The 13,839-nt window shown below is 36.2% G+C and overlaps 1 protein-coding gene across 1 annotated transcript in view; it reads left to right on the forward strand.

Moving 5' to 3' along the window:
* LOC149800602 (uncharacterized) overlaps positions 1–11,335 on the forward strand; it is a 78,993-nt gene extending 67,658 nt beyond the window's left edge. The window contains exon 15 of the mRNA XM_089954592.1: positions 5,996–11,335. Within this exon, the coding sequence (XP_089810718.1) occupies positions 5,996–6,993 (998 nt within the window). The 3' untranslated portion in view covers positions 6,994–11,335. The remainder of the gene's footprint in view (positions 1–5,995) is intronic.
* The last annotated feature ends 2,504 nt before the right edge of the window (positions 11,336–13,839 follow it).

The raw sequence follows: 13,839 nt of genomic DNA on the forward strand, positions 1-13,839 counted from the left end.
TCATTAAAAAACATTGATGCATTCTCATACTTTGTCTGCTAAAAATATTTATTACACATGCTCAACTCCAGATATCGGTGAATATAGCTTGAATAAGTAATAACAGTGCTGGTTGGAACAATGGACATTGTTAGAGAAACTTGAAGTGAGCTAAAATGTAAACTCTTTGGCAGCTTATGATGCAGGATTGCTCAAGACTTCTTCTCATATGCTTACGATGAAAAATCCATTTGTACCAACTGATGATGAATTTTAGGTAACTGTCAGAAAGGCATAATTGATGATATTCAAAGGTCTACAAAAATTACTAGAGTTAAAATTGAAAAACTTACAGCTGTGGCAAAAATGATGGACTAGTATCTTTGTTGCTGTTGCAAATGTTGAATATTTGGTTGATTTAGTTTGGCTTGCTTTGTTTTTTTTTTTATTTTTTTTAATGCTATGTTTCAACATGGCAGCCAATATACTAGATGGAGGAAGAATCTGAATGAACACCAACCCAAACTGGTTGATCTGTGACAAAAATGCACTCTGTGGGATGTGCAAGTGATCTGTAAAAGCAAGCACCTTAGTACACTTGGGCACATGAAGCCTCTGTCTCTAACAGCTGAAGTCATTTAGACACAAGACCTCAGGTTTCGGTAGATCAATATGGCTTTTGCACCATTTTCAGATCAAGAGAATCTATATATGGCAGCCAGTTTTACTGCTGAAGAAAATCCAAGTACTTTTGAGACACCAAACACCACTTATATAGAACCACTGACCTTCCACAAGTAACTTGCAACATTCTCATTTACACACTGGAGGCAAGTAATCACATGACAAGCATCTTGTACCACTGCCATGGAAGCCCCTCAGATCTGTATCAGAAGACAAGCATCTTATACCACTCTGCCATGAAAGCCCCTCAGACCATAGATACAAGTCTCATGAAAGACTAGAAGTGGGAGATGGAACCTGTGACAACTGGTTTGAAAATGCAGAATGTTACTGATAAGCCATCAAAATAATGATGATGATGTTGGCATACAGTTAACTGCAATGACGTTGATTTTACAAGTATTCTGGGAAAAAAAACGATTCCTTGACTTTCATCAATTTTTAAAAAAAATCTAATTTATAAAAATGTTTAACTTGATATATTTTTTTTAAAAAACTTCTTTTAGTCTTGCAACAAGGCATAAGAATAAAGACATCGGTAGCAGAAATATATGTTCTTACAAGAAATGAAATAATGTAAAAGTAGGCAGAAAATATGCGACATCACTTCCACAGGCATTAATGTTTTTTCTGACAAGTCATGTATTATAAGTTTACCTAAACATTGATTGTAGCATCTGACCACACATTTAAAGCATTACAAGATTTAACTATTATTCAAATCGAAAGTAGCATTCCTGAGAACAAATAAAAATAGCAAAACATAGTGATCACTTTAGTAAACACACAGTTTAATAAGAATAAAAATTCATGATTTCTGTATTAGAATAGAAATCCCTATTATAAAATCTATGTTCATGTACATTAAATTAGTATGTATTAAGGGTCTGATCAATGACATCTACAAATAATAAGTCACCAAGAAAATGATTTCACAGTATCAGAAACATACATGGCTGACAGGCAAACAAACAGAAGAACAAAAGATTGATTATAATGAATGAATACAAATAAAAATATGCAGTAGATTATATGATCTATACGAATTCAGCAGATTACCTCCAGTCAGCTGTCATTTAAGTCGCTTCTGTCCCCAACCCAATCGCTTCTGCCTCCCACTAACCCATAGCCAGAAATTATGTTAAAAAAAAACAAAAGCATGCTTCTGTAGGGGACAGGTCTTGAACTGTATTGAATTTTGGAGACAAAAGGTTTAAAAATCAGTCATCGTGACTGAAAGAAGAAAATGGTTTTTGCACAATAACATTAAGTCCTACGTTACATACGTTTTGGATGGCTTGCATATGGGGTATATTTATATATAAAAAAACAACCAAAATATCCCACAAAAAAAACTAAAACTTAAATGTTTGGGGTCAAGAGGTCAAAAGGCAAGGTCATTGATATAAGAGAACAAAATGGTTTCAGCACAAAAGTTTCAGTCCTCTATCCTGTACCTTCACTTCAGATAATGTCATGTGTCTGGATTAAGAAGGAAGTATGCTTAATACAAGGTAAGATCTCAGAGAGGAAAATTGGGTTTTGCTCTATATATTTAGTTCTACACCCATCTTGACTAAACTTTGCGGAGGGCTTGAACTAAAAGTATGAAAAGCCAGTTGATTTGGAGGTCAGAAGGTCAAGGTCATTTTGCCTCCAAAACAAAAGTGTTTTGGAAATTAGCTTTTATTTCAGATTAAGTTCCTTAATGAAACATTTTAGATGACTTGCATTTAGAGTAATAAGAATAACCCTATAAATAACTGGGGTCAAAAGGCCATAGGTCACAACATACAAGTCAACCATTGTGCTCTTTTCACTGAATTATGCCTTACATTGCCTGTATATGGATTACACTTTTCTGGTACATTAAAATAAAATAATAAATATATATATATATATATATATATATATATATATATATATATATATATATATATATATATATATATATATATATATATATCATTTATATTATCATCTCTTGAATTCCACTTCCCAATATAACTGAGAATATTCTAAAAAGAAAGACTGCAGCATAAGAATAGCATGAGAGCTTATTTGATGATTACACTGGTCAACAGTGAAATCATTACTGACTTGAAAAGGCCCTAATCTGTAGTATTTTGGTGTGCCGAACACGAATATAACCGTGAAAAATTTGTATTGGCTCTCGTTTTGAAGATATTCATATACCTCATTTTCTATGTTTCACTGTGTAAATTTCTCCAGTAGGACTGCAGCAACATCCGGAATAATGATGTAACATTGCATAATACCATCATGCTCACATCATCCACAGTTGATTGCATCATTTTCTGATGCAATGCAATACTAATGCCATGCGGCTGCTGAAGTAAGTTGACGTCAGCAGTGTACTATACATGTGTAGGCCTATTATACTAATGCCAGGCGGCTGCTGAAGCTGACGTAAGCAGTGTACTATATAAAGCCCAATCAGATAGGTTCAGCATTTAAAATATTTTAGACGTTGTGCGAGACAGTTCAAGCTACTGTTACATAAAACTTATTATTTTATCCATTTACGTACAATAAAGAACAGTAATGCCTCGAAAGTGTGTTAATACCGCGGACAATTTTTGCTATATTTGTGGGGAAGTGACATTTGCCAACCAGAAGAAAAGTATCAATTCTCAAGTGAAGAAGGCATATCATCTTTACTTCGGATGCAAGGTTGGTGACCAAGACAAGCCTTGGGCTCCGCATATATGCTGTGCTACATGTACAACACAGCTTTCACAGTGGTTGAATTGCAAAAGGTCATCAATGCCGTTTGCAGTCCCAATGGTGTGGAGAGAGCCAAGCAACCACCTAAATGACTGTTACTTCTGCTTGGTTCCTCCTCTTTCCGGCGGAATAACGAAGCGAAAGAAGTCGAGAATAGTCTACCCAAACATTCCGTCTGCATTGAGACCAGTTCCACATGGTGAGGGACTTCCTATTCCAGAACCTCCAGCAGAATATTCTCTTGATTCATCTGACGAAGACAAAGGTGAGTCGACCTGTTCTTCTCCTGGTCCATCAGCATGCAGTGATCCAGATTTTCACTGTGGTGCATCATCAACCCCACACAGAATAACACAGGAAGAACTAAATGACCTGATTCGTGATTTGGACTTATCAAAGAACAAGGCAGAATTGCTAGGATCAAGACTCCAACAATGGAATCTTCTAGAAGAAGATGTCACAATTACTGCATATCGAAAGCGCCACCAGCAATTGGAGCCTTTCTTCAGAAAGGAAAGTAATCTGATATTCTGTTCCGATATTGAGGGCCTCATGAATGCTTTAAAAATCACTCATGACCCACAAGAATGGAGACTATTTGTGGACTCTTCGAAACTGAGTCTCAAGGCTGTGCTTTTGCACAATGGAAACATTCTTCCATCTATTCCAGTAGCGTATGCTGTCCACATGAAAGAGACATACGATAACTTAAGGCAGCTACTGAATTCCATTGAGTATAACAAGTACAGCTGGCACCTCTGTGGTGATTTGAAGGTAGTTGCCCTTTTAATGGGACTGCAGCAAGGATATACAAAATACATGTGTTTCTTATGCGAGTGGGATAGCCGAGCAAGGGAAATGCACTACATGAGGAAGGAATGGACTCACAGGCAGAATGTAGCCATTGGAGAGAAGAATATCCAACACCCAGCTCTGGTTGAGGCTCAGAAAATCTTGCTACCACCCCTTCACATCAAACTAGGTTTGATGAAGAACTTCGTGAAAGCCATTGACCGGACTTTGCCAGCATTCCGATACCTGCATGAAAAATTCCCTCGACTCAGCGAAGCAAAGATTAAAGAGGGAGTTTTTGTGGGTCCTCAGATTCGAGAGCTTTTCAAAGATGACCGGTTCAACAACTTGCTGGAAGGTGACGCGAAACAAGCATGGAATGCTTTTCGCCTAGTTTCTACAAACTTCCTCGGAAATGTTAGGGCAGAAAACTATAAGGAACTAGTAGAAGACATGTTGATGAAGTATAAGAAACTTGGCTGCAATATGTCTCTAAAGATTCACTTCCTTCATTCCCATTTGGATTTCTTTCCTAGCAACTGTGGTATTGTTAGTGATGAACACGGCGAACGTTTTCATCAAGATATCGCAACAATGGAACAAAGATACCAGGGAAAATGGTCCACTACAATGCTGGCTGACTACTGCTGGACACTCCTCAGAGATGCTCCCGAACAGCTGTACAAGAGACAGGCGAAGAAATCTAAGATGTAGTCAATAACTTGATTTTTTATAGGTAGGCTATTACAGTTGACCTTTTACTATTGGAATGCATTTCGTTATGTAAACATTAATTTCCTTGATTACAAAAAAACTAGAGCCAATTTTGCAATTTGACTGTCATATTCGTGTTCAGCACATAAAAATTGATAAGAATTGACTAATTTTATTTCAGTAACATGACTTTTGTAAAAATTTGTTGTCCAGTGTTATAGATACTTTCCTACTTGTCTATTCATAGCAGCTGTACATACCCAACTGACAGGTTTCTTGTTGAAACTTTGCCTCACAGGTTCATTATATTTATAGGCAAGTTAGTGGACCAGTCTGTATTTTTAAGGAAAATGGCCCCAGATATTAAGTAAAATGGGCTTTTTTGTTTTAACTTGATGGGCCTTTTTGATCTTCCAAAGATGTCCTATCAGATAAAGACAACACTGCTTTGCAAATTTGTAAAGAAGAACATGAGAGTGATGCAGTAAAGCACATAGACTGAGCACATTGTCATGCCCATTGCATAATTTGTGGACTTCATGATCATTAGGCAAAAGTTAGACATGTAGACTAGTTAATGTGAGTGTTGAATATAAATCATTTTTCAGTATGTTTTGTGTTTGTATTCTGGTTTTATTCCACATGGATTTTGACAATTATTGCAAAAGCATTTGCCTTGCAGATCCAGGTTAATAGGAAAAATAAATGTACCTATTTCGTACAGTGTACTATAATAATGGCATATAACACTGGCTATGATGTGGTAGCCTCATTGAAGTAGGGGTACTAATATTAGTACTAGTAGTGTATAGATCACACTTTAATGCTCAGATTAGGCTTTTTTGCCACTTGGTAAAATTATGCCTGTACCTCTCTCAGGGATGGCCTGTATGGGTCACAGTTGTGTCAGGTCTGATAAGATAATAATGGTGTCAGCACATAAGTTTACTTCAAGACCGTATACCTAGACCTAAGGTCCTGATTGAGACTTGTCAACAATAATTTCCCGACTCGACCATGTCCTATAATGTGCATTTCTTGGTACTTGTTATTAAAAGTCATTCCTTCTCCTTTTCAGCTATTCCTGCCCTTATTCAGCTTGTCCATGGAAACTTTAATGGAATTCAAAAGCTTATCAAAGAATTTAGGATGTACTGGAAGATTAAAACTACTGAAAAAGGGTCTCCAACTGCCCCTGAGGAAAGCAGAACTAATGAGGGGAAGAATCCCTTAGAGTCTCAGGAAGCTGAGATGGAGGTAGAAGAGGATACCGATGCTGCCAGTTCCCCACAGGAAGAGAGCAAGAACCCAAAGTTATTGGAAATTCCCGAGCACGAGTTTAGTATCTCAAAGCGGCAGTTGGAGATGAAAATTCCTTCCATTGCAGTTAGAGAAAAGAGGAAAGGCAGGAAAATTTGTTGGTATGTCCATGAGGAAGTGCTCAAGCAATATGGCCTTGAAAACTTACCTGTAGAAAATAATTGGGACTATGTCACAGATGTGAATGTTAGCAAGAATCAGAATCTGGCCACTCCAAAGGCCGAGGAGGCTAACAGCATCAGCGAGAAGCGCAACACCCCCAATATCATGCAGTATGCACAACCAATGTCTCTCTCACAAATCCAAGCTGCTGGGGTCACCTCCATTGCTAAGGATTTTCCTACTATGGAAGCAACACCCTCATCCACTGCAATACAGGTACAATCAAGAGATGATAGAATTATTGTTAAAGATGTAGTGCAAGAGGCAAAACTGCTGCCTTGTGATCAGCGATCAATCATGGATTTTATTAGAAAAAAAAGTGAAGTTAAGAAAGAAGAAAAGGGTGACTCCAAAAGCAGTGTCATTGTAAGTGAATCTAAGGAATTGGAGGCTAATATTAAACCTGCTGAAAAATCAAAGGAAATGGAAAATGCTTCAGAACAACTATCAGCAGATTCAGCTCCTAAAGCTGAAGTTCCAGTCAACGTTGATGAAAGCTCAAATGAAAGATCAGCCTCAGGTTGTGCCATTTCTTCAGAAAATGACTCATTAGAACCTGTCCCAATGGAAATAGAGGTCATAGTCATAGACTAACCAAATGTGTTTATAAAATCTTGATGAAAATAATATAAGTATTTAGTTCATAATAGTATAATGTTGTATTTGTTCTTTGGCGTAAGTAATGTATGACAGGTAGTATACAGAATTAGGTATGAAAATTATGAACAGGTTCGTACAATTTAAAAATCTGAACTTATTTTACTTGTTGGTCAGAATTGATGGATTCACATTTCACTCCTTGACCTGATAATTAAATAGTACCTCACTTAGGATTATCCATATATCTACTGTATAGACTCACTCATAAGTCAAGTCAAACAACAAAGGTCCTGATCTGCCATAACATAATGTGTCTGCAGATTGGGGTCTATGATGTTTGTTCTATTGATTACTCCTGACAAACTGCACAGATCCAGATCTTTTGGAGCATTCTATGATGGCAGATCTGGGTCTGTGCAGTTTGCAGTTGGATTTATCTTATAAGTGAGTATATACAGTACTCTAGTTATTAAAATACAAAAGTAATTTACATGTATTAGCATGTATGTATGTATGTAGCGATTGTAGTGTCTGAAAGAACTGATTAATTTCAGAAATAATTGGTCAATCCAAACTGACAGTTGCATCATGTTAAGACTCCCACTATTGTAGGCTGTTCAAGACATAATGAAGGAAATGTATTTAAGGCATATTACAAAATAATAAGAAAATTTTAAGCTAATTTATTTATTGATTAACTGTTTTGCAAATATCTATTTTAAAATCTTGTATGATGTGTAAATGCTTTTTCATAAATATCAGATACTGTTTTCGTTATTATTGTTAATTGCTGATGTTTTAGGTCATTCATTCTACTGCAAGCTTTTTTACATGGGAATGGTCATGAATTCCATGGAATTAGTTTAGATTTATTTTATAATTGCAGCTTGGTAAATTTCACTTGATTTTCATTCTTGGGTCTTGTGATCTAGATTAGAATAATGTGACGTAGTTCTATGTGTTACTTGAACAGCTATGTCTCAAGAAGATAATGTTATGTTACAAAAGCAGTCTGATTAAAATCAGATCTCCACTGTCCTACGTGTCTGATGGTGACCGCTTAGAGGGCCTGTTGACCACTCCGGTGGCCCAGTGGTTAGTGTCCACCTCGGATGCAGGAGGTCGTGGGTTTGATCCCTGGCCGACTCATACCAAAGGCTTATAAAAATTATACTAACAGCTGCCTTGCTTGGCGCTCAGCATTAAGATGTTAGTGTTAGGACTAATCAGCCTGGTGTCAGGAAAATGTGACTGGGTGGGACATGATGTCCCAGTACTTGACATCACTATAGATTGCCACACTGCAGATATCGTAGCAATATGACTGAAAAATTGTTAAAGCTATAATAAAAATCCAAATCACACACACACACATAGGACCTGTTTTGGTAAACTTTGAATTAGCCAGTGGAAATGCAGCTTTAAAAAATCTGACAGCGAATCAAATTGTTCAGCACACATTAATACTCTGTAGTCAAACTGCTCTGCCTCCCAAACGTGATGATATAAGACATCATCTGATTGGCTCATAAAATTAGCAATTATGGTAGTAACAGGTGACTAGAACATGACCCTTAAGCGGTCATTGTCAGATCTTCACGTAGGACAGTGGAGATCTGATTTTAATCAGATTCTTTATAATAGAGAATTTTATTATAATCAGTTCCTGTGCAATTTTGGAAAGGTTAAATATGGTTATGACAGTGTATCTAAAACTAAAACACCACCATGTTTTTCATATTTACTTTATTTGATATGAATGTAAAACAAACACTTTGACAGTAATTATTCTTTTAGTCACATCTGTGTAAGCATTGTGAGGTATATTAGTCACTTTCCAGTTGCAGTCCATGTCATCACCCGTAACATTTGCATTAAAACTTTTAAAGTCCCTTATCTTTTACATTATTTCCTGGATTCATGAATTATCATTTTAGGTCTAGAGTTTATTTTTTGATATACTAGGAGTCCCTGTCATGTCTTCTTAAGCACAAAATAAGTCATCATTGTAAACAATTTTAAAGTATTGTGTTGAAAGTTTTAATAGTTCAGTACTGAATTGAAATTTGTTGATAATACTATGGGTCTAAAGTATATATGCCGATGAGTTCCATCTAGCCTGTTTTGCACACTTAAGCAAAAAATAGTTGCATCACAGTCAACAATGGTTAGGTTTTGTGTGAAAGTTGATGAAGGTAAGGCACAGGGTCAGGGCTGACTATCAGATGAATGCATGTTAGACACTGGGTTCAGAGAAACAAAAATTTGATGTCTGAGCAATGAACTGGCTATTTTGTAAGTACTGTAGCTTGTTTAACTGAATGAGACTTTGGAATTATGCATAATACTTGATTTCTGATGGCTTGTACATATAAATTTCAGATCAAATTTTTAATATTTTTTTTCTCCTGTCGTTATTCTGGTATGGGCCCATCCCCCAACCCCATACCCAAAAAAAGTATTACTGTGTGTGTCTGTGGATTCAGGTGATGGTGGGAGAGTCTCCATTTTAGTTATAATTTGCAAGACCTATGTAATATCACTGAATACCTCAAGCTGTGTATTAAACCACTCAAATGCAAGGAACAAATTAATGACTAGTGGTGTTAAAGCTCATGTGTTCATTGTACATGTTATATGTATTTTTATTTAAAACCATTATTATATGCCTTGGGCACAGGGTTTCTTCACCTGCCTGGTTGTTACGGTTGTCCTGGAATCCAACTGGAATTTTGAATTCTATGAAAACATCCTGGAGACCTCCTTGAAAATTTGATAATAAAATGTCCTCGAATTTGATATTAAAAATCTAAGCCTAAAATTGTGTTTGAGAAAATTTGTTATTTTTGCAGTGAACAATTTTGCAACAATTATCATTATATTAGTAGCCATGATTGAGTTTGGCACACATGCCTAATCATTTGTATACATGTGCAGTCATCAATTTCCTTTTTCTTTTTTAGTGTAGTTTGATTTGTACCATCAATAGTGGCAGGACTAAATGATCTTTCATCCTGAATTTTTCTATATAATAATTTCAAATGCCATACTATAAAACATTGTTGAACAATTTGTGGTTAAAAGATGAGCAATTTCATGGATTTCTTCAGCGAGTAACCTTTTTGAAATTCAAAGTGTTCTTTGGAATGTGTTCAAAGTATATCAACATTTCCAACATGAGAAAGTCTGCCCTGACATCACACAGAATTGGAGATGCACAAGAGAAAAACATGTAGAGCGGCAAACTGTCACTGTAGCATCATTGTTAAGACATGTCAGGCAACTAAATCTCGTCAAAGAAAAGCAGCATTGACATCAATATCGACATCACCACCTGCAACTCGAGCTACACCCACGTGTGATCAGCCATCATAAAAAATGGCTGTGTATGTGAGCCATTACCACAATCGAGCTAGTCTTTGGCTTCTCTTCCTACATCTGGTTAAAGTTTGAATTGGCTGCTTGACACACTTAAAGCAAAGATTTTCTGTTCTCAAAAAGTAGTGTTGGCAGTTTATTCTTTTAAAAATGGTACAAATATTGCAGACCTGTTTGTGCAGTTTGTGCAGAAGTTTTCTGACAGTGAAATTGCTGCAATTCAGATAAGATTTTGTACATATGCGTCCAGGGTCCAAACTTTTATGATCTGTTAAAAAAAAGAATCAATATTTCAAATGGATTTGTTACATTGTTTGACAAGATTTTTAACAGAATTAATTAGGAAACAAATGGATATGCATGTCAGATACAATGTTGGAGACCAAGTAAGATTTTACTTTCATATTAACTAATACACAGTTTAGCGCTAATAATTAATGATGAGATTTAAAATGAAACGTATATAAATATTTAAAGTTTATCAAAATTGCTGAGCAGAAATGTCTGAAAGCAAAGAAGATGAGACCAGAAAAGGACATGCAATCACTTTGATACTGCAGAAAATACTCGGTCTCATAAATATTTAATCGAGTCAAAGTCATTGTGAAGCTCTTAAAAGCTTGAAAAAGACATTGAAGCTAAATTGAAAGAAATAGGTGGACTGTAGGCACCTGATGCGTTGTGTAAAACTAAATAATCCTTTGATTTTTTAAAATCATTTTTGTATTTTATTTATTGAATAATTTTATCAGTTTATCCTGGATTATATATATATATATATATATATGGTTATCAGAAAACTTGCCATAAACTGCAGAAAGTGTACTTAATAAAGTAACAGACTTTTAAAAAAGACTCCTGCAAAAGGTCATTTTCTCTTTGAAATATCTTGGACAATTGAAAATAAAAATCATTTTGGTGTAGGAACCCTGTATGCAATAAAAATAGCAAAACATAATCTTGGTTGTTATCTTTGAGTCTACGTAGTAATCATGATAAGCGATTTCACCAACACAAGAAAAGATAATGCAGATGATGAATTGCCAAGACTTTCAATGATGACTTTCAGCCCCTTGATGTCTGCCATCAATAGTCGAACTCTAGCATATGCCCAGACCCCATGACTACCAATCAGATATATTTCTGGCAAAGGTGTGAGGCATTAGGGACTGATCGATTAATTTTCAGATGAGGGTATGGGAGAGAAACACATTTGTTTCCCCTTCTCCTCCTGCCTCCCCCACCCCCAGCTTGGAGAAAATTTATGCTCTTGTACATAGATAAAAAAAATTAAATGTACATAAGATGTAATTGGACTAAAGCAGCACATACTCGTAATACACATTGTTTGAATTTGATTACATCTGTGTACCTTACAATAGAAAATGCATAACAATAACAAAGAGAGGTACATTGCATCTTTCTTCTTGCACCTTGTGATCAAATGAATGTGCCCCAGTATGAGAGAGAGAGAGAGGGGTTTCAGGACAATTGTAAACTGTATTGTTTAGTTACCTTATGACTGTGATCTTGTGTACATGGTCTATATCATCTTCCATTATCAATTAATACCACTGTAAACAATTCCCTTTAGTTAGCGTATCCATTGTCCCAAGAACATCATGGCTTTGCAGTGTTATTTACATGCTAATTAAATATGCTACAGCTGTGGTCAGCTCCTCCAAGCTCACACCTGCAACATTTGGCAGACCAGATCAATTGAGTGAGGATAGCAATAGGGAAATTGGGCCTCCAATAGAGTATTGTGAATATAGTACAGTGTATGTGTGTGTGTGATTTCGATTTTTAACATTTCTTTAACAATTGTGCAGTCATGTTGTTATGATGTATGCAGTGTGGCAGTTTATTGTGATGTCTAGCACTGGGGCACCATGCCGCAGACATGACATGATGTCCCACCCAGCCACATCCTGACACCAAGCCAACCAGTCCTACCACTAACCTCTTAATGTTGAGTGCCAAGCAAGGCAGCTGTTAGTACCTTTTTGAGAAGTCTTTGGTATGACTCGTTAGGGGTTCAAACCCATGACCTCCTGCATCCGAGGCGGACACTCTAACCACTTAGGCCGCTAAAGTGGTCCAGTACAGTGTAATGAAAGGAAATACCAGGTACTTTGAATATGCAAGTTTCTCAACCAGTGGCAGCTTTTTGCACTGTCAGCAATTTAAAGTCGCAAACAGCTTGAACAAAGATCAAAAACCAAGTGCTGCCTAACTACAGGAAGTGGACGTGCACTTGCTCATAAAGGATAATCTTGATTTGTGTGAATGGAGGTCATTACTATTACAGAGAAAATTACATAGCATGTTAAATGTTCATTCATGGGATTTAACTTAAATGAAGTCTCATGGATACAAATATTTTAAAATATTTAAACTTAAAAAATGATGGAGCATGGTAATTTTTTTTTACTATCTTCCATTTGCTATTTATTACTGTTTTCTTAATCTCTTTGACAAAAGCTTCAGCTAAATAGGGCCAGTAAGGTACAAAGTAGTAAGAAGAATCTCCCCCCCCCTCTCTCTCTCTCTCTCTCCAAAACAACAGGGAAAAAGCATTTTAGCATCAGTGATGCAATTTTCCTATTGCGGGTAATCTGAAATAGCATACAGTGATAACCAATAATATTCATGAAACCAGAAGTTAGTACAGTTTCATTCCATATAGCATCACACATCACAACTCTACATTTTTAGGTCAGCATAATTAAATAGAGCCAAGAGTACATAATTTTTTTAAAATTACATTGTGTTAAAAGAATTTGATACCTTTAGCTATATTTACTGATGCTGACCTGAAAATCTACATAGTTACATATAGGATAAAATGTACGACACTTTGTGTAATGAAGTGAAAAAGATAAAGCCAAGGTATTGTTCCAGTCTCATCTTCTACTCGTGATCAACTTGTAGGTTGAAGGATGGAAAATTTACAAAATTTTAAAATTTGACTTAAAATACTCATAAAATTGTAGTCTGGCAGATACAGTAACTGTTCGGATACGCGACATTATATTTTGGGATATTATCTTTTAGCTTTCCCATTTCAAATTCTTCAAGGCCTTCTAGCTCTCTAGAACTGACAGTCACTTATAATGTGCCTTAGTCAAACTTTTTCTTTCTCTTTTTTTTTTTCCATTAGAGTGTCAGCCTCGCACGTGGGAGGTCGTGGATTCGATCCCCGGCCGAGTCATATCAAAGACTTACAAAAATGGTACTAACAGCTGCCTCGCTAGGTGCTCAGCATTAAGAGATTAGTGTTAGGACTGGTCAGCCTGGTGTCAGGATAATGTGACTGGGTCCAGGGTGGGACATCATGCGACATGATGCCCCAGTGCCAGACATGACTATAGACTGCCACACTGCAACATTATAGTGATATGATGAATTTTTTTTAAAGCTATGTTAAAAATCCTAATCACACTATTTTTTCCTCCCAAT

Source organism: Sinohyriopsis cumingii, chromosome 4 (genome assembly GCF_028554795.1).
Source record: "Sinohyriopsis cumingii isolate HCF-2022 chromosome 4, ASM2855479v2, whole genome shotgun sequence".
Lineage (NCBI taxonomy): Eukaryota > Metazoa > Mollusca > Bivalvia > Unionida > Unionidae > Sinohyriopsis > Sinohyriopsis cumingii.